At 32.2% G+C, this 20,210-nt stretch overlaps 1 protein-coding gene across 2 annotated transcripts in view; it reads left to right on the plus strand.

Annotated features, from left to right (window-relative positions):
- Spock3 (SPARC (osteonectin), cwcv and kazal like domains proteoglycan 3) overlaps positions 1 to 20,210 on the plus strand; it is a 433,106-nt gene that overhangs the window by 139,877 nt on the left and 273,019 nt on the right. For both annotated transcript variants that reach the window (XM_058580375.1, XM_046447791.2), the window contains exon 3: positions 17,472 to 17,517. In XM_058580375.1, the coding sequence (XP_058436358.1) occupies positions 17,472 to 17,517 (46 nt within the window). The remainder of the gene's footprint in view (positions 1 to 17,471; positions 17,518 to 20,210) is intronic.

Consider the following 20,210-nt stretch of genomic DNA (forward strand, 5'->3'; position numbering starts at 1 on the left):
GCCTTGTAGATGTCCTAAAACTCTACCTAGATATTACCCCTAGGGTCTTCTTTCTAACAATGACCTGTGTTCTTAAATTATCCCTTTACATTTGCCTTTGGGGCTGAGATGGGAGGAACATCTAATAGTGTTAGACCCATTACTGAGGGTCTAATACTATTCAACATTATTTTTATTGATTCTTAGGGAAAAAGTTGATACATTCAACTAACAAATATTAGAAAGACTGGAAACTCATTTGCATGTGGCATTCCCATGACACCTGAACTCCTTAGACTTTTCCACTTTCTCCACTGCTAGTGCAATACAACAAGGCTGATGGGAAGTTACCAATTCCCTTTCTTTAGAATGTGGTATGTCTTAAAGAGGAAGCAGTTGACTATTAGTGGAAAATATATGTAAGGCCAAAAACCATGAAAAAAATAGGCAGGTCTGCAAAATAGTTGTAGTGGAGAACATTCACAAGAAAGCATTGTAAGCCATTTTGCAAGAACACTGTGATGAGAGATTGCCTGCTCCCCAGAGATCACAGATTCTCTTGTATTCTTCATCATTGGGATTAAAAAAAAAAACTGTACTTATTGCTTTCTCAGCTATCTAAATCCTTTTATCTTTATAGCACATATGGCCTCCCAACCTGAAGGTGGTAAACACAGTTCTGATCTAATTTAATACCCACATTAGAGTACATTTTAAATATCACATCACTAAGTCCATAAACAACTATGCTAATGTATGAGGTAGCTCAGTACCGCTCAAAACACATTACAGTTGCCAGCACCATAAAATCCCATTTACTTTTGCTTAAAGTGTTTCATATTGAATTTGCTTTCCCCTGGACTATAATTAACAACATTCTGAACTGCTTACAAGATTCAATTGACTGACAATATTAATCACACATTCAGAGAGAAATTGGCTATTACATTTGATTTTTTTCTTTCTTATGTGTTCTTTGCATCTAATCACTGATTAAAACTAAGGAAATGACCCTTTCACTATGCTCCATGGACATTTATATTCTTGGTATATTTAGTCTATAAAGATTTTTGTGACTTCTATTGGGTCTTGACTCTAAATGTCTATAGACATGGAATAAAACTGAGAAAAAGTATTTCTTGTCAAGAGGAACAGTTTATTCCAGATAATTAAATCCAGGAATGTTCAAAGAAAACACAGCAAGGAGCATAAATTAGGTTCTACCAAGGGATGTAGGTCGTTCCTCATGAATGGATACTGACAAAACAATTTTGTGGGAAGCTTTGAAAAGTCATTAATAGTTTTGAAAGTTTAGAAAACTAGCACATGTTGTAAAGGAAAGAGACAAGATTCAGTTCTATGTTTTCAAAAGTGCACTTCAGACAACCATAGATATTTCATTTTTATGTTTGACAGTATCTTTGAGCCTGCATCTAAAATTTATGTGTGTATGCTATAGTAACACTAGGGGAGATTTTCTTCTTTACTTGTTTGCATTTGTCTAAATGCCATTTGGAGAAGTAAAGAATGAAATGTAAATATCATACTAGACAAAATTTATAAAACAAAGAGACCTCCTCTGTGATTAGAGAATCTATTCATTATTAATAAATATTTTATGGAAGTGTATTGTGTACATAGCCCTAGAGGTACAGGTAGACTCTGAGCTCCAGAAAGACAAAGATACTGTCTTATCACTGAGCTCAACTTTTTTCTTAGAAATAAAACATATTAGACAACAAATATTTGCTAAGTAAATCAACAAGTAATAGTAATTTAGGTTGGAGTTCCTAAATTAATTTTCATAGCATATTGCTACATATGCTTGAAAGTCAACAAAAAAAATTAAAACTTCTAAAAATGAAACATTTTATAATACTTAAGAGAGCTAACTGCAAAAGCAGATTGTTTGGGTTTAAATTCAGTCTGATAGACCAGGATATCAGACCAGGTCAGTAGATTTTTTTCTTATCTGTAAATTGAAGTAAAGGATAATACATAAATTACAGGGTGATTGCAATATTTAAAGAGTGCCTGGATATGGTAAGCACTATATTAGGAGTTGTGATTGTTATTATTCCCTGATAACTTAACAGCGAGACTCTGGGGGTAGGTATTAACAATTCATGAAAATATGTTAATGTGCTGATTTTTCTACTAACCATACAGCAGCCTTAAAACATACATTTACTTTGAATGCGGAAACAAAGAAAAAAATAAATCTTGCAGGAGCGAATACAATGAGTTTTCCTATCTGTCTCTGCCTAGCCACCTTCCCTGTCACGCTATCACCCATGCACTTCCATCTTCATTGTGTCCCAATTCTCTTGATTCCCTACGCTCATGTATGGGCACCCTCATGCACATGAGTGTGCACACACACACTTGAGATCAAGTGATTCAGCCTCTGTAGTTACTTGATTATGTCACATACTGAGCTCCCATTGTATTTTCTTTCATCTGTCTTTTAATTTGCTAGGATGTCTGCATGAAAGGTCATAACTTGCCAATTTTCAAGCCACAGCTCCTATGGCCTGTACTGTGACCTTGATCATACCAAGGTGAAGCAGTTTTAACACTTTTTATGTAATTTAACACTTCATATGTAGCTATGTTATGTTGCTACCATTATCATCTCTCTATAGAGAACAGAGATTATGCCTATGTATTTTCATGTGCTAGTGGATAAATGCTACCATGGTGCCTGGAATATAAATATAATAAATGAATGTTTGTTAAGTTAAAGGCCATCCTTCCTTTCCTCTGCCCTCCTTTTCATCAATCCTTCCTTTCTTTAATCCATTGATCTCTTCTCCATTTTTCTACTCTTCTTTTTCTAAATGAGCTCACCTATAATCATGAAGTGCAGTAAATAATGAAACAATATATAAATATATTAAATATTATATAAATATATATAATTATATATTTGTATAATATATTAAATATTATATAAAAATATAATATATAAAATAGTTACTAATATTAATATTTTATTCCATAATAGTCAAATCTTATCCCACTTTGGGTTGTATGAATATGAAAATGAGGAGTACAGAGCACCAATCAAATTAAACAGTATATACTAAACATTGGCAGTGATCCCCATTTCTCTCTCTCTCTCTCTCTCTCTCTCTGTCTCTCTCTCTCTCTCTCTCTCTCTCTATATATATATATATATATATATATATATATATGAATGAAAGGGAAAAAAACACATTATAATTTCTATAAAGTAGGGTGTATTCTTGTTTTATAAGCTTAAAACACATGTAGTATAGATGTTGGCTTTTTGTACACAAGATTATTTTAAAGAAAATAATTATCTTAAAAATGTTCTGGTAATTTTAGCTACTAGATGCAATTAGATGAGAACATCTCATTTCCTTATGAGTTCCATTTGTGCACACTTAATTTAGGCTATAGCTTTTTGACTATATCCTATGTGTGTCTGTGTGTGTATGTGTGTATGTGTGTGTGTTTCTACTGATGAGAAGACAGTGCAAAGTAAGCAATGCACCTGAAAAATTGTGAAAAGTGGACTAATATTAATATTAATATGAATATGCATGTATAGGAGAATTATTTTCCTTCCCAAACTTATCTTTTCTAGTAAAAAATTAAATATTAGAAGAGTATCACTTTTTAAGACACACATATTATTTAGTGTCTTAATAAATATAAAATAAAATGAATGCTTTCTGGTAACATTCATCCACATACATTCTTATTTTTAATCTTACTCTCAATTGATATATTTTTAATGCAATTTAAAATATTAATTCATTTATAGAGGTGTTTTACACAAAAATATCAGACTGTCAGATTTTTGTTTCTCTTATGTGAAGAATTAACTATGATATATTTATCATTGTTTGCATGTTTCTAAAAGAATATAAATTCAAAAATTTTAATTATCAATTATTATTATTAAGATAAATTAATTTAAAAATATTTCTAATTTTTGTTGCTGGTATCTGTTGTTGGTTCTGACTTCCTAATTATTTATTTTTTCTATTATATGAAATAATACAAAAAAACTCAGCTAAGCAGATCCTAGCTCATTAGTATGCCTATGAAAATAAACTTTTATGCTCTATTAAAATTTTATTTATTCTGGACATTGTTTATTGTGGAGGAGCCTATTAGTAGGCATGCAAGGCACAGTTTTTATATTGGCTTCTATTGTGTGCACTTCAAGTGTCATTTAGAATTTCTCTTTTGTGTAGTTTATTATAAATAGAGTTATACAAGTGAATAATACTATATATTACCTGTGTAAAATTTTGCTGTGATTTATTTTTAACAATTTTAATAGACTTTGTTATTCAATCAGTTCAAAGTTCACAGTAATATTGAGCAGAAGGTGCAGAGATTTCTCATAAACTCCCTGCTCCTGGTACCTTAACATTCCCTCCTAGAGTGGTACATTTGCCATGACTAATAAACCTAGTTTGAGAATCCTTTATCTTCAAAGTCCATTGTTTATATTAAGGTTCACTCCAGATATTGTATATTTTAAGTGTTTGGACAAAGATATAATGGAGTGTACCTCCCAGTATAGTGTGATACACAGTATTTTCCTGGCCTTAAAAAGTGTCTGTGTTCTGCCCATTCATCTGTTCCTCTCTCTTCAACTCCTGGCAACCACTAATATTTCACTCTCTCTATAGATAGTCTTTTCCCAAATGTCATATTATTGAATTCATACCTCATGTAGCATTTTAGATTGACTTTCATTACTTCATAATCTTAATATGCATTTAGGTTTATTTTATCTCTTTCTTTGGCTTAGAAACTTATTTCTTTTTGGTGCTGTTTTCATTCCAATGTAAGCTTTACAATTTACAAACATATTTATGTCCCATGGCTACAGTGGTTAATAGCTTTTTATGAATGTAGACTAAGAGAAGAAAGAGTGTACTAATACATGTCCTAAATCACAACCAATTTAGAACTAGAATATTAATAATTTTACCTTTCTTTTTAATCATACACAAAGGATAATTTAATAAAATATTTCCCAACTATCAAACTAGCTAAAATGTTTTCAGTCTTTTGGAGATGTGATATTGTTGTTTGGATTCATTGCAATTTATCAGAAGAATTCCAAATGGTTCAATGAAACTCCACTTCAGTTTGGAATCCTGTGTGGAATGGTATAGAAATTGAGAGTTAGCATTTGAAAGTCTTTCATAGGAACTTGACAAAAAATAAATTTATATTGATTAACCCTAGTAGTAATAAATTTGGGGGTTTATGTCATATATCTTTGCTTTTACTTTATTTATTTTAGGAATAATTTTATTATATTATACAAAAGGCTTATTATGGAGTTTATTGGAAAAATGAAACTGGTTTTTTATAAGAACTAGTTTTTGAAGCATTTACCCTTAGTAAAAACCTACACAGTGAAGATAACTGAATTTAAAATTAAAGGAAATGAGCAAGATTTGGAATTCCTTTCCTTGAAATCTTTGACAATTAAAAACATGATGTATTTTGTGCCAAATGAGGAAGAATGTCCGCTTACCCTCTCTGATTGTAAACCTCTAAGATGTCCTGAAGTGATCTTCCCATGCTGTTACTCATGCCTTTTTGTTCCAAGTTTGAGCTGGATTAGGTGGCTTCCTTCTAAAAAAAAACCCAGTGCACTAGTGATGGCAAGCCATTCTGGAATTAGCTTGGGGAAAGACCATACTTTATGTTGCCAATTCTTTCTCACTTTGAGCTGCCTGGGGAGAGGCCAGTGTGGCAAGGAAATGGAGCTGAATCAGTGAGGAACTGAAACCCTCAATCCAAGAGTCAATGAGAACACAATCCTACCAAAATGTGAAAAATCAGATGATGATCCTCCCTTGGGCACCTTTTAGTGGGCACCTTAGTTTCAGTCTTGTAAGAGCCATAGAAGCAGCAGAATGCTCAAATGTTTGATGTTCAGGAGCTAGATGGCAAATGTTTGTTTTTCCAAGATGCTAGATATTATTATGCAGCTATAGACAACTGGTATACACTTCTTAAAAGAAGGTAATAAATAGCTCGCTTCTACCAGTGCACAGAGAACCAAGTGGATTCCTGGGGACCACTTTTTACCTACTATCTTTCATATAATCCTTTAATAATGATTGAAACATTCATCTTTGACTTTATGATACACTGGACTATCTTAAAAATTAGTGAGTTGAATAATTTGGTAGTATTATTATTTCAATTTTTTTTAATATATCTGAAACTGAAGCTTAAATATTGAAACAAACTTCAAGATATAACTAACCCTTTTTTGGGGGAGGGAGGTACCAGGGAATGAACTCAGGGGCACTGGACCACTGAGCCACATCCCCAGCCCTTTTTGTATTTTATTTATAAACAGGGTCTCAGTGAGTTGCTTAGCACCTCGCTGTTACGGAGGCTAGCTTTGAACTTGCAATCCTCCTGCCTTAACCTCTCAAGCTGCTGGGATTAAAGGTGTGTGCCACTATGCCTAGTTTATACTTAAACATTTGAGTTGAGCAGAGGTTCAAGTTGAAAGTTGTTTGTCTATACGGTGGAGAAGAGGAAGAAAATACAATAGTCCCAAAGCAAAGTTCTAGAATCAGAATAAATCATTCTTTAGTTTAAAGATTTTATATTGAAATGAACTATCTTTCATATTATCCTTTTTTTAATATATCCTTCTCTTAGTATACATTCATTAAAAGTTATCAATCACTGTAGCATTTACTTTATTGTCTGATTATTTCAGACAATAGCAACTGTGCATTAGAATCTTAATTTATACATACATGTAGAAGTCAAATAATAGCAGCAGTGAAATTGATAAAAATTTGTCTTACAAATAAAAATCAAACTCAATATGAACAAAACAACTTCAGTTTGTATCTAAAAATAGATATGCTCAAAAATGTATTCACAGGCATTAACCACAATAAAGTTCTGAAAGGGAAATAATAAGAGCTCTCCTGTAAATATATCTTACTCACTACCCAACCGGTATAGAAGCTTAAAGAGTTTATTTTTGCTGCTAGAGGGAAAAAACGAAGCCTTAGAATACATTCTTGACTCAGTAATGAAATAACTAATGTATTTTATTTATTATGATCTCACATTCTAAAACAAAAAATAAATATTATTTTGCTTTCATTTATGATGACAATTTTTCTATATTTTATTTACTATTTAGTTCATATTTTGAATAGCACTTCATATTCATTAAATATAGGGGCTAATTGTTTTACTCAGTTTTTGTGTCACTGTGACCAAAATATCCAACAAGAACAACTTAGAAGAGATAAAGTTTATTTGGTAAAGCTCATGGCTTTAGAGGTCTCAGTATGTATGTGGCCATATCCATTGCTTTGAGTACAATGTAAGGCAGCACAAAATGGGGTAAAGGTCCAGGGGAGAAAATCTATTCCCCTCATGGAAGCAAGCAAGGAAGCAGAGATAGGTAGGTAGAGGCTTTGGGAAAGATACACCTTTCTAGAACACACCCCTAGTTACCCAGCTTCTCCAATCATGCCCCACCTGCCTATAGTTACCACTCAGTCGGTCCATTCAAATTAGGATGGACTAAATTAATTACAATTCTCATAATCTGATCATTTCACCTTTAAATATTCTTGCATCAATAGGAGTGTTGAAAGACAACACATACCCAAACCATAGCATTTCACTGCTGGCCCCCTCAAAGTTCAAGTCCATCTCACACTGCCAAGTTACAAAAGTCCCATAGTCCTAACAGATCTATCATGCCCAAGTCCAAAGTCTCTTCTGAGACTCAAAGCAAACTTTTGACTATGAGCTCCTGTAAAAATCAAAAGAAAGTTATATATATTTAATATATACTTCCAGACAGAAAACATTCCCATTCAAAAATGGAGGAATAGGAGCATATGAAGAAGGGATGCGGCCAATGCAAGACCACAGATTTGGTAACTCTCTATATAGCTTCTAGGATTAGTGGCTGTGAGATGTCATTTCCAAAGGGCTTGGGCATCCCTGATCCTTTGGCCTTCCCTGCCCCTTTGGTCTTGCTGGTTGTGGCACACATGAGCTTTATTGAACCTAGTTCTCTCCACAGCTAGCATTTTTTTTTCTCACAAAAAGTTAATGTACCTGGCATTTCTTAATTCCTGGGGTCTCCTTTCCAATTTTGACTTCACCCTCACAGATTCATGTATCATCAAGAAGCCCTTGGGGACTTTGGCACTACTATAATTTGCGTGTTTTTCATGAACTCCTAACTCTGGCATCCTGCATTATGACACAACCAGAACCACATCAATGATACCAAATTTGTTACCAACTTGTGCTATACCTAAGCACCTTAGAATTATGGCTCCAGTGGCCTCTGATTGCCTATGTGGCTTAACGTGGTAGAAAAACTTCCTAGACTGACCTTTGCAAGTATGGTGTCCCCATAGTATCTTCTCAAAGAAATTTTTTCTACTGTACCCTGGCACGTGAAGTAGTTATGGTCTTACGAATTTCTGAGAGCCTCTAGGCATCTTTGGTAGTGTCTCTGTGAAAAGTACTTAGCAACTCTTTAGGGGTTGTAATCTCTTTAACAAGTTTACTTTCCTTGGCCCTAGCTTTACATGCTCATTTCTGGATAAATTGCAAGTTTTTAAAAAATTTACCTCTGCTTTCTGCTCCAAATTCTCACAGTAAACTTGGTTAAAATCTGCCAGCAAAATCCATGCCACTATCTGGATGCTATGCTGCCTTGAAATTTCTTCTTCCAGATTAATTACTCCATTACTTTTAAGTTCTGCTTTACACAAAGAACATGTAGACAAGTTCTTTGCTGGAATATAATGAGTGGTCTCTAGTCCAATTCTCATTTCCCTTTGAAATCTCATGAATGCAGACCATATTCTTACTAGCATTGTGGTTTTCTGAGCTCCCACTAGAATTGCCCATTAAGCTCCTCTTACAGCATTCTAAAGCTTTTATAGCTTGTATCTCTCAACTTTTCAAAATTCCTACTATAAAACTGCTCCAAATTCTTCTGAACCCATGGTCCGCTGAGTCACAGTACCAACCCCATTTCTAAATACCAGTTTTTGTTTTAATCTGATTTTGGTTGCTGTGACCAAAATAGCAAACAAGAACAACTTGAAGGATGCAAAGTTTATTTGGAACTCATTGTTTCAGAAGACTCAGTCCATAGATGCCCAACTCCATTGCTCTGGGCCCAAGGCGAGACAGCTTATCATGTGTCAAAAGCCCATTGGAGGAAAGCTGCTCCCTTTATGACATCAAGGAAACATAGAGAAGGAGGGATGCAGGAAAGATGCATCCTTCCAGATCACACCCCTAGGGACCCACCTCCTCCAGCTGGGCCCTAACTATCTACAGTTACAACCAAGTCCATCTAGGATGGACTGATTTGCCTCTGAACATTCTGGCATTAACACAGGAGCTTTGAGGAGAAAATGCCTATCTAGCCATAGCAGTTGTCATGCATTAAATATTTGTATATTTATACATTTACTTTTACTTACATTTTATACAATTAGCATTCTTATATTTATCTATTTAATATTAAGAAGAGATTCAAAACTTAGCAGTTATATACATTAGTTATATACATTTACTAATCAGAGAAGTATTCTGGGATTACAGATAATTTTCTAGAGTTAAGAGGCACTTTACTTCAACTTCACCTTTGATTCTCATTTTAAATTGAGGATCATGAAATTTCAGAATACACATTTGAAACACATACCTCATTTTTGTATAATGTATAACAAAGATCTGTAGAATCAAATTCTTTCGTTCCATATGATATATATATGTATATATATAACAAATTTCTTGTCCTGAAAATATGCTCAATTCATGTTTGTGTTATGTCCAATACTAGATGATATACTGATGGTAAAAAAAAGGGAAATTAAATACTTGGAAAATGTATAGGTCCTAAGATTTGAGTATTGAATCATATAGATTCAGAACATTAAACATCACCTCATAATATTGTTTTCCTCTGTGAAAATAGAGAAGGTTTATATTAAGTAATATTTGCTTGCCTGTAATAAGCCTTTTTTAATGGGGGTAGAATGGTTTAGAACAAGGTCTTGTTAGTAAAAGAACAAAGTATTTCAAGTTTTGCAGGTTTCTGCTGTGGTAAGTGCCACAAGTAGATTAGCCAGTCTGTGAAAGAATGGGTGTGACTGTTCCAATAAAATGACAGGCCTGTCCCACTGGCTATAGTTTATGACTTGTGTGATGTAACGGAATGGTTAAGCATATGGATTCTGGACAATGTTTCTGGGGTTTAAATCCCACCTCTACTTATAACAAGTTATGTATTTTTGCAAATTTTTTAATGTCTCTTTGTTTCACTTTTAATCTGTAGAATGGGCATGATATTAGAATCATTTCCCTCTTACAGATACTAGGAACAAAGTGCTTAGAACAGTTTCTGTATAGAATAGTGAGCAATAACTTCAAGTCACTGTTCTTCTGTTCCTTTATGCATACAAGTGTCCTTATAGATATGATGAAGATTCCCAATATCCAAATGTCATTATTTTATCTATCAAGGCAAAGTTTCTTTTTTTTTGTCTCTCTCTCATGTAAAAGGATCACAGGTTTTGCATATCAGTATAAGAACCACCAGTCTATAGTCTCCATATATTCAGAGGGATTATTACCTCAGTTTACATAGATTTTCAGAGACAATTGAGGAATTGTCCCAATGGCACTATCCTTTCCACACAAATTAATTTTATTTATGTGTTTAGTCTGTGGTGAGTCAGGGACCATAAAATATAATCTAAAAATAAAATGTTCACAAAAGCGTTATAAATGTGTTCTTTTGGATTCTAGGAAACCACATGGAAAAAAAGTGAGCGCTACCTGGGAAGTAAATGTGACCCTTGGGGGCCTGAAACAGATAATTTGTCTCATAAAGATAATTCCTTTACACTCAGATAAAGCTTTACTTACTCAATCTTCTGATCAAGTCATGTGTTAAGTATTTCTACACAGAAGAGTTTCGTTTTTTGTGAAATTTATTGGATAAACTATTATGGTAGCCATTTTTTCCCACAATAGGGTGACATGTGTAAATGAGGCTGTCATAATATATAACACCTATCAAGAACAAAACAGATTTCCACTGCTATTTTGTAGCTTAAAAACTAGTAGTGAGTGCCTCATGATATAGCTGAGCTGTTGAATTATAACACAGTAGTTTTCATATGGAAAATCTAAAGCTCTGTACAAAAGTGTTTGGGCAATTATAATCACAAAATACAGAAATTCCAGGGAAGCTTCACCCACCCACTCAGCACAGATGCACACAATCATCATATATTTATTTTTGCATACATATGAGATACATATGAGAAGATTAAAAAATATTTGTCAATAAGTAGAATAATAGATTGTTATATTTTTCTTTGATTCTGGAAATTTGAATAAAAACTATACTGGTTATATAAACTTTAAAAATCAAGGAGTTTTCTGTCCTTAGTATTTTCCCCAAATATCCATATTCTACTACTTGGGAAAAAAACAGGATCTTTTACTGTGAAACCTCTGGCCCGGTCTTTCCCTGCCTGAAGAGGACTAAAGGCCAGAAACACTCTGCCTGGTTTACTATGTCCTATATGAGGAGAATTAGAAACCAGGACCCATTTTGTCTTTTCTGGGCTAGTGGAGAAAGTAATTGGGCAGTGGTAGTGATTGTTCAGAAGTAAGACTTAACCAAATAGAGTCCATTGGGTCAAGCTTGGGAAATTTGACAGGTAAGAGGATTGAATTCAGGGTACTCAATAGGAGCAGAGGACAAATGAAAAGTCCAATATAAACTGAGTCCGTGAATGAGGAGGACAATCCTAGAGAATTATGAGCATAGCACAGACTGATATTCATATTCAGACTCAAGTTGCTAAATGATTTCTCAGAATTAGATATGACTTTGAAAGACAAAGAAGGTGATACTTTATGTATACTTGACTTCACAAATTGGGGGTGAAGGTCACATTGAGAGTACCAAAAGCTGTTTTCCTACAACTTAGTCTATATGTGATAATCTTCCTCCAAACACCAAATATTTTATTAAAAATTCCATTTTCATATAATATCAGTTTAATAAAAATGTTCAATTCTAATGTAATTGTTAGTGAAAATTACTAGAATGTTTATAATTAGCTAGAAACTATACTGATACCTGACATCCATTATCTAATTTAATGTTTATACACCTAAAGAATGTTATAGTTCATTTCAATTTTCAGTAAAGAAAACTTAACTGTGAGAGTTGAAATATCAGATTATATAGGGTTCAAACCTAGACTTCTCAACTCCCCAAACCTCCCTCTTGTCCCTGATATCTTATACAGTCTTTGTTTTTGTTTATAATTTTTATCATTCTGATGCATTAATTGAAATGGTTAAGCTATAATTTGAAAATTTTATGGAGATAATTCACCTGTAAATCTCCTTGATTATTCATTCTCTCATTTTTGTAAATTTTTACTTTTCTTCTTGCTAACTCATTTGCAATTGGAGTTAATTTTTCTATTAATGAGATCACTGATTAAAAAAAATCCTTGCTTTTGAAGGTATCCATTTTTGCAAAAAGGAAAAAAAAAAACAGTAGCACATGTTTCCTGAAATATAATTCAAAAGTTTTGATATAAAGTATCACTCAATACTTCTGAATAAACAATACAGTATTAGTGGGATTCTATAAATTAGAAGAAATACTTTGACAATGTTTATAAGAAACTACATTATTTTTCAGTGTAGTATGTAGCTGATGTCATTACATTATGGGAGAATTTATTGCAAATATGCTCATTACAATAATAAAGTGTCAGTATACATAGTTGGTAGTATAATAGCTGAATATATTTCTTTACTTTGTCTTTCAGACTAAGTTTTTTAGGTTTCTAGAATCCTACATAAGGTATTTTAAGAATCTTTAAATATTATCAATCTTTTGTTACATAATTCTTTTGCAAAGCTACATTTGTTAAAATTTATCTACTCTGTGGGATGCCTCATATGAATCATAAAATGTTATTTCAATAGTATTTAAATGTTATATATAGTGAAATGAATCTCTGTAATCAACCTGTTTATTTAGTTCCTAGATTTATTTATGTATTAACATCTATACATTTAATATATGTAAATAAGTGTGTATATTTGTGATATATACATACACATACACACATACATACCCACACATGAGGAAATTATATGCTGCACCTAGAACCACATTAACAGGTTTGTTTGCAATATGTATATGCTGTATTAAAAATAGCTACTATTGGATAATCATCAATTTGACACATTTTATTTTCAAAGTGTTATTTCAAAAATATTATCTTTTGTTTCATTTTGTGATTATGTAGTAATCATTCTACAGCTTAAACATACTTTATAGAAGTTTCTTAATACAAACTGTAAGTGGTTATGAAAATCTAAGACAACATTGTGTCCAGTAGACTCCAATAGTGTCTCTGTTTACTTCTGATGCTTTCTTAGCAATTTCTAATCAAATATTTACTTCAGTAAAATTTTATTCCCCCTACAGCTCTTCATAGCCACTGGAGCAGCTTGAATGACATAATAAAAAACAGTTAACATGATGCGTAATTGTTACATTTTTATTTGCATCTCTAGACATTAATGGCGCTCTTGGGTATCAAGATTCTCCTGTTCCCAATTGATCATGTATCAAAATCCATGCGTATGCCTAACAATCCTGACCTAGTTTCATGCCAATCTCCATAAGTCCTTTAGACAATAAGACAGCTTATCTCAGTATGGAAGTATTAATGTGGATACAAATGAACCAAATAATTGATTATTGAGTAGAAACCTCTCATTTTGACCCTTTTCACTTAGTTATAACCAGTTACTATAGTAGGAAACTAATTCTTCTCATATGAGTATACTGTTTACTCCTTCTGGTCACTTTCTCAAATACTTTATTTTCTATTGATAAGAAAACAAAAATGTAATAAAATGTTTATTTATTGTATTCATAATAGCAAAATATTATAAATAATACAAAGGCCTCAGATATTAAATATAGAATAATATATATCTATTATTAAATATAGAATATTAAATTCTATAGTCTCCATAGTTCACTAGTGTAAGATTTTAAAAATGAATTACAAGAATCCAGCTGGGACTGTCACATCACTCAGGCTGGGATATAGCTATCTAAAACCTAAATTTTTACAGTTGGGGGCATTTCTTTCAATTGTTTTCTAAATCTTATTTATGACACATGAGGTCACAAATAAATGATAGTAACTCCCACACCATGTTATATGTAACTATTGAATATTTTGAAAAAAAAATAGTCATATCAATGCAAAATGATAAAAAAAATGGATATAAAATTGAATATATAACATGATCTCAATACTATAAAACATTTGTTAGTGGTAACAGTCCTCTGTTGTAGGATCTCTTGATTAATTGTTTTTTTCTGTATTTTTAAATAACTTTACACTAGTGGTCCTCAAATGAGTGATATTTTCCCCCTAGAAGACATTTGGGAATATCTGTTGAAATTTCTGTTTGTTACAACTTAGGGGGAGAATTCCTACTGGTATTTCATGAGTAGATGATTAGGATACTGATAAACAGCCTATAATAAATAGGACAGTCTCCTTGTCCCCATCAAAACAAGGAATTTCTGGTGTGAAATACCAGTAATGTCAAAGTTGAGAAAATATGCAATACATTAAATATATATTTTATTTAAAACTAGAAAAAAGACATATCACTAAACATACAAAGAAAAACAGTTTAAATAGTATACATATCAAATGTGCTTAGGCCAACTATGTTTTGTGAAAAATTAACAATCATTATTTCCTCAAGCAAAAGAAATCAGCAAAAGTATAATATAATAGTAAATATATTAAATTCTATAGTCTCCCGTAGTTCACTAGTATAAGATTTTAAATATGAACAACAAGAATCCAGCTGTGACTGTCAAGTCACTTAGGCTGGATTGTAGTTGTTGAAAACCTAAATTTCTCCAGTTGGGGTCATTTCTTTCAGTTGTTTTCTAAATCTCTAACTGGTTATTTGGTATCTAAATTGAAGCCTGTGAACAACCAATTTTCACACAAAACTTTTTGAAACAAAAGAAATTATGCCTGAATGAACACTTATGTAAAAAATTCTTTTATTTCTCACTCTGGCAAAAATCCTAAGATTTAATGAAGTGAAACCATTTAAAAAAAAGTCTATGAAGTGAGAACACAAAGAATATGTCCAAAAAATAACCTAGTAGACTAACTACTTTGCTTTTGCATATAATGGTCAGGCTTCAATGTTGCCCTTGACAAAACTAAAAGAATCAGGCTCCTATTTCTCATTTGATTATAGATTTTTGTATGACTGTGGTCCCATATTAAACAAATGTGATAGTGTTATTCTGAAGGAAGTTAATTAAATGTGATTGAGGTTAAATTTTACCATCACATTCTTTTAAAATGCACTTTCACATTAGAGGAATGTATGGATGTTTTTACAAAGTGGAAAACCTACAGGATTTTGTCGGCAGTTATGATAGTTGTGTTCAATGGTTCTGCCCAGAGACCCTAACAAAGATGAACTGTGCTCTTCAAAGCATCTACTAAGTGTGAACAACTCCTCTATGCCAGATATTATGCTGGTATTTTACATATTTTATGACTATTCCCCAGAGCACCCCACTCAAGTAGGAATTATTTTTTCCCCTTCAGTCACGAGGGCTTGAAGTCTATATCATCACTTTTCCTAAAGTGATGCTGCTCGTAAGTGATTCAGCAAGACTTCAGGTGGAGTTGACCTATCTTCAGGTCTGTTACTCATGTGCTCCTGTCTAGCTTCTGTTTGGCTTCAGGAAAGACAAAGATGTCTAAGCCCTCTCCCTGCTGGAATGAATGTTAATTGTCATTCCAAACAGTAAGATGGAATTCAAAACAAAAAACGATATTCCATGAGTGTGTTATGGTCCTCAGATTAAGCTCTGGAACTCTTAGTGGAGTAATTTAATTTGTAAGCTTAGTTTTCCAAGAATTCTATCATGTTATAATTGTTTTTAGATAGAGATTTTTAAAAGAGATTAAACAATCAATGTTTATTTAATTACCCAATGGCATTATATTCCCTTAATCTAATCTTGGATACTTTAGTGAAAAATATATTGTTTTAGATTGCCGTCATTTGCTCTACTCTTATTATAACCCATATCTTAACTTAAATACAAGACTACAAAGATGTTTTTATGCTATTTCTTCTGACTTACTTTTCTTTTTTTCTTTCATTTAAAGTAGGTGGGTGGAATACAGAAGGTAGTAGGGAACAGTTATTCACAGTAATAAAAAATGTTCAGAAACACACTTTAATTTTTTTTTAAAGTAGAGAATGGTGTTTATTTCAATGACTAAAATCTGTGCTTTCTTTCTATTATAAACTGGAGAACATTAAAAAATAGGACAGGAGAAAGAGTCAAAGAATTTGCTTGGCCTTTTTAGATTCACCGAGTTCTGTAGTTTTTCAGCTAAAATGGCTTGAATGAGTCCAAGAGTATGAAGCTAGGAAGTTTTTTAACCTCACCAGGATATGATCCACCTTTTTATTCCAGATGAGTGAAAACAGTATATTAATTTAAACTATGAATTTTTAAATCTACAATGAAAAATAGTACGAATGAAGCACTGTTATTTTTCTTAAGGCTTTTAGAGTAATGAAGACAAGAAGTAAGATAGGTTTAGTCCATTTGGCTTTGGTGTTTTGCTCTTTTTAGTGTACATTGCCCTAGTTTTGTGTGGCACAGTTATTTTTACTAAGTGTACAGTAAATATATCGCTTCGGTTCTTTTCCATATTAAAGATTTAAACGTTAGCCAGGATTTAATTAGGTGTGCATTTTTTTTTCAATTTCCCAATTGCATTTTGATGAACTCCTTAGATATTCAATTAACATGTGAATGATTTGCAGAAAGTATTTATACTCTGTGGGCTACTGCAAAAATCAGTTGATATTTCCCTTGCTATATTAATGGTTCCATTTACTATTGTACTAGTGGGAAATGAAGTTGTATAATTGGAAACTGGTAAGATACTTTATAGTTTATTAGCTTACAATAATTATCTGCATGTTATATTACACATTGAATTGCAATTGAAATTAGTGCATTATAATATTTAGAAGTGACAACCAAAAAAAATAGTTTAAATGTTATAGTAGTCATTAACTTGCAATTAAAATGAGCACATTTAGTGAAAAACTTTTCTGTAATTTGTAAACAATGTGTTCCTTTTTGATAACTCTTCTTTTTCTCTTGTTCCTTTTTTTTATTTTTATTTTATTTCTTTTTATAATTTGCTGCTTGCCATTACAGGAAGTAGAGGTTTGTATACAGCTTCTGTTTTATATTTTATTTTTAGATTTTATATAAATACTTACATTTTAATTACTCATGTACACTCAATTCACATTATTTTCCTCCTTAGGATGATTATTTCCGCACTTGGAGTCCAGGAAAACCCTTCGATCAGGGTAAGAATTTAATTATTTAAGATAAAATCTTTATTCATAATCACTATAGTTTAAAAATGATATTTATTGGCTGGCTAGACTTTAAGATATTAAATAAGAAAACTTACATAAATGAAAAAAATATGCATCAATTATGTTTACTTCAGTATATTATAGTTAGAAATAAGCTAATCACATATCACGATTATGTCAGGATATCTTTTATTTTTACATGCATGAGTTAGATTACTGATTGGAGTTTTTGAACTTTACCACGTCCATTTTTACTACTTGACATAAGTCACTTCATCTTGTTTCCAAGTGCCTTCACGGTGCAATAAATTCATTTGTACAAAATTTCAAAAAAAGTGGCTTTTCTTTCTCTTTTCTGTTAATGCAAAATATCATCTAAAATAGAGAGCACTGGTAATTAGATACAACTGAGATCTTAGCAAGACCCCAAAGGAAGAGCTTTATATTAAATTAAGTAAGATCTGTCCATTCCTGTAAACAGAGCTTGCAGTTCTGGCTAACTCACCTTAATAAGGAAAAACAGGACAAATGGATGGTAATGGAAGTGCTTCTATATGTGCAATGAGAATGGAAACATCATATTCAATGAATTATAATTAAATAAGTAAATAAAGCGATTTGTTTACTAGACTCTTATGATACAAGATCTCAGACATTTTCCCTTTAAAGTTTAAACAACAAAAACAATTCTGCTTTACACTGGCTATCATATTCTTGTAAAGCTAATACTGTATGAAATAGTACCACATAGGTATTAATCAGTTATATGTTACTATAATGACATGCCTGAGATGATTAGATTAAAAAGGGACAAGGTTTATTTTGGCTCATGGTTCCAGTTCAACATTGAGTGGGCTCTTTCCCTGGGCATCTGGTGAGAGCAGTACATCAAGGCAGAAATACATATTGGAGTAAACTGCTAACATCAGGAGATAGGAAACAAAAAGAAGAGAAAGGAAACCAGGGTTTTACAATCTCCTTCCAGAGCACACCCTCATTGACCTAAGGACTTCCCAATAGTTCCACCTGCTAAAGGTTCTACACCTCCCAGTAGCTAGGGACTAAGCCTTTAATCCATGAAACTCTAGAGGATATTTAACATCCAAACCACTGCAAAATATAATTAGATATCTGTTAAGAATATGTAGGTAAGTGATTAAATGATTTATTCATAATGCATTATTAACAGGAGCTTAGTGTTTTTGCCATGCCTACAAATTTTTGACTTAATATTTGGGATGAATGTTCTAAATCCAGCAGATATGAATGAGAAGCAACTTGCATGGACCTAGATAGAGATTGTCATCAAATTGACATTATTTTGAAGTTGGAAACAGTTGTGCACATTCAATCCCCATTTTAAAATTAGTTTCTTATATAATTCATGCTATTTCATTATTATTATCTCATGTTATTATTTGAGGAATCTGCATTATAGAATGCTAAAAAAATTAATTTTGACTTGGGTTTGCAATAAGTCAAGCCATTGTACTAAAAGACAGGCAATGCATTTATGTAGTTTCTTGGGAAATGAATTTTTATTATACAATCATAAACCTTGAAAACTGGTAGTAATCTATAAAATAGATGTTGACACTTAAATTTGCCATACTTGGTGCATCAAGTTATAAGAAAGATGATTTGATTTTTTCTTTCTTCATGTAACAATGTGTTGAATTATGACTTATCTTTCATGTACTAAAATATGATTTCTACAGAGGAGGCTACTAAAACCAGATATAACACTGATATACTTTAATTTTCAAAGAAGCTTTTAGTTACCAACTTGTCACATTGTTGTATTTATTAGACAGAGAAATGTACATGATATGATAATACCTAATGTTTATGAACAGTACCCAATATTTATAATTACTGTTTTTGATACATATTAGCATACTTAATCAGAATTACCCTACAAGGTAGATGAGAAACTTAAGGTATCAAGTAGGTTAAATACTTGCCCAGGTGATATGCCTACCAAGGGCAGAGTCAGGATTTGGATTTAGACAGTCTGATCTCTGAACCCTTGAACCCCATTCTCCAACTACTATGTTACTGACATGCATAAAACACTAAAACAAAATGATGACCTAATAATTGTTTATGTTATTAACATATAGGAATCATACATATTAACAGGGTTTGATGTGATATTTCCATACATATCCATACAGCATGAACTGATCAGATCCAACAATTCTTTTTTTTACCCTCTTCTCCACAGTTATGATTCTTTTCATCAATCGCATTTGCACTTTGCCTTGTTTTTTTTCTTTTTTTTTCTTTTTAGCCACTAATATAATAAAGGTGTTGGGAAACTATAATGTTTCAAGTGTTTAAGTAATTTTGATGATGGTAATTCTGCTGCAAAATAAAACATACTGATGCCAAAAATAAATTGCTTTGGATTTCTCTGCATTGAATTTTCTGTGCTATTACTTCTCTTCATTAGTGTGGTTAATCATGAGTTGACACAACAGAACCAACTGAAAAATAGTTTTAATGAGGACATGCATATTCTTGAATAAGGCATACAAATTCTATCTTTACTATAACAAACTGAAGGGGAAATTTTTATACATGAGCTTGAAGTGGTAGCATGGTACATATTTTAAATGATTTAGTAAATGCTTTGGATATAGATGCTGTAGCTTTTACGGATAAATAGCTTTTATGGA

This window comes from Marmota monax, unplaced genomic scaffold (genome assembly GCF_021218885.2).
Source record: "Marmota monax isolate L192 unplaced genomic scaffold, Marmota_monax_Labrador192_F-V1.1 WCK01_AAM20220418_F8-fsc00040, whole genome shotgun sequence".
Taxonomy (NCBI): domain Eukaryota; kingdom Metazoa; phylum Chordata; class Mammalia; order Rodentia; family Sciuridae; genus Marmota; species Marmota monax.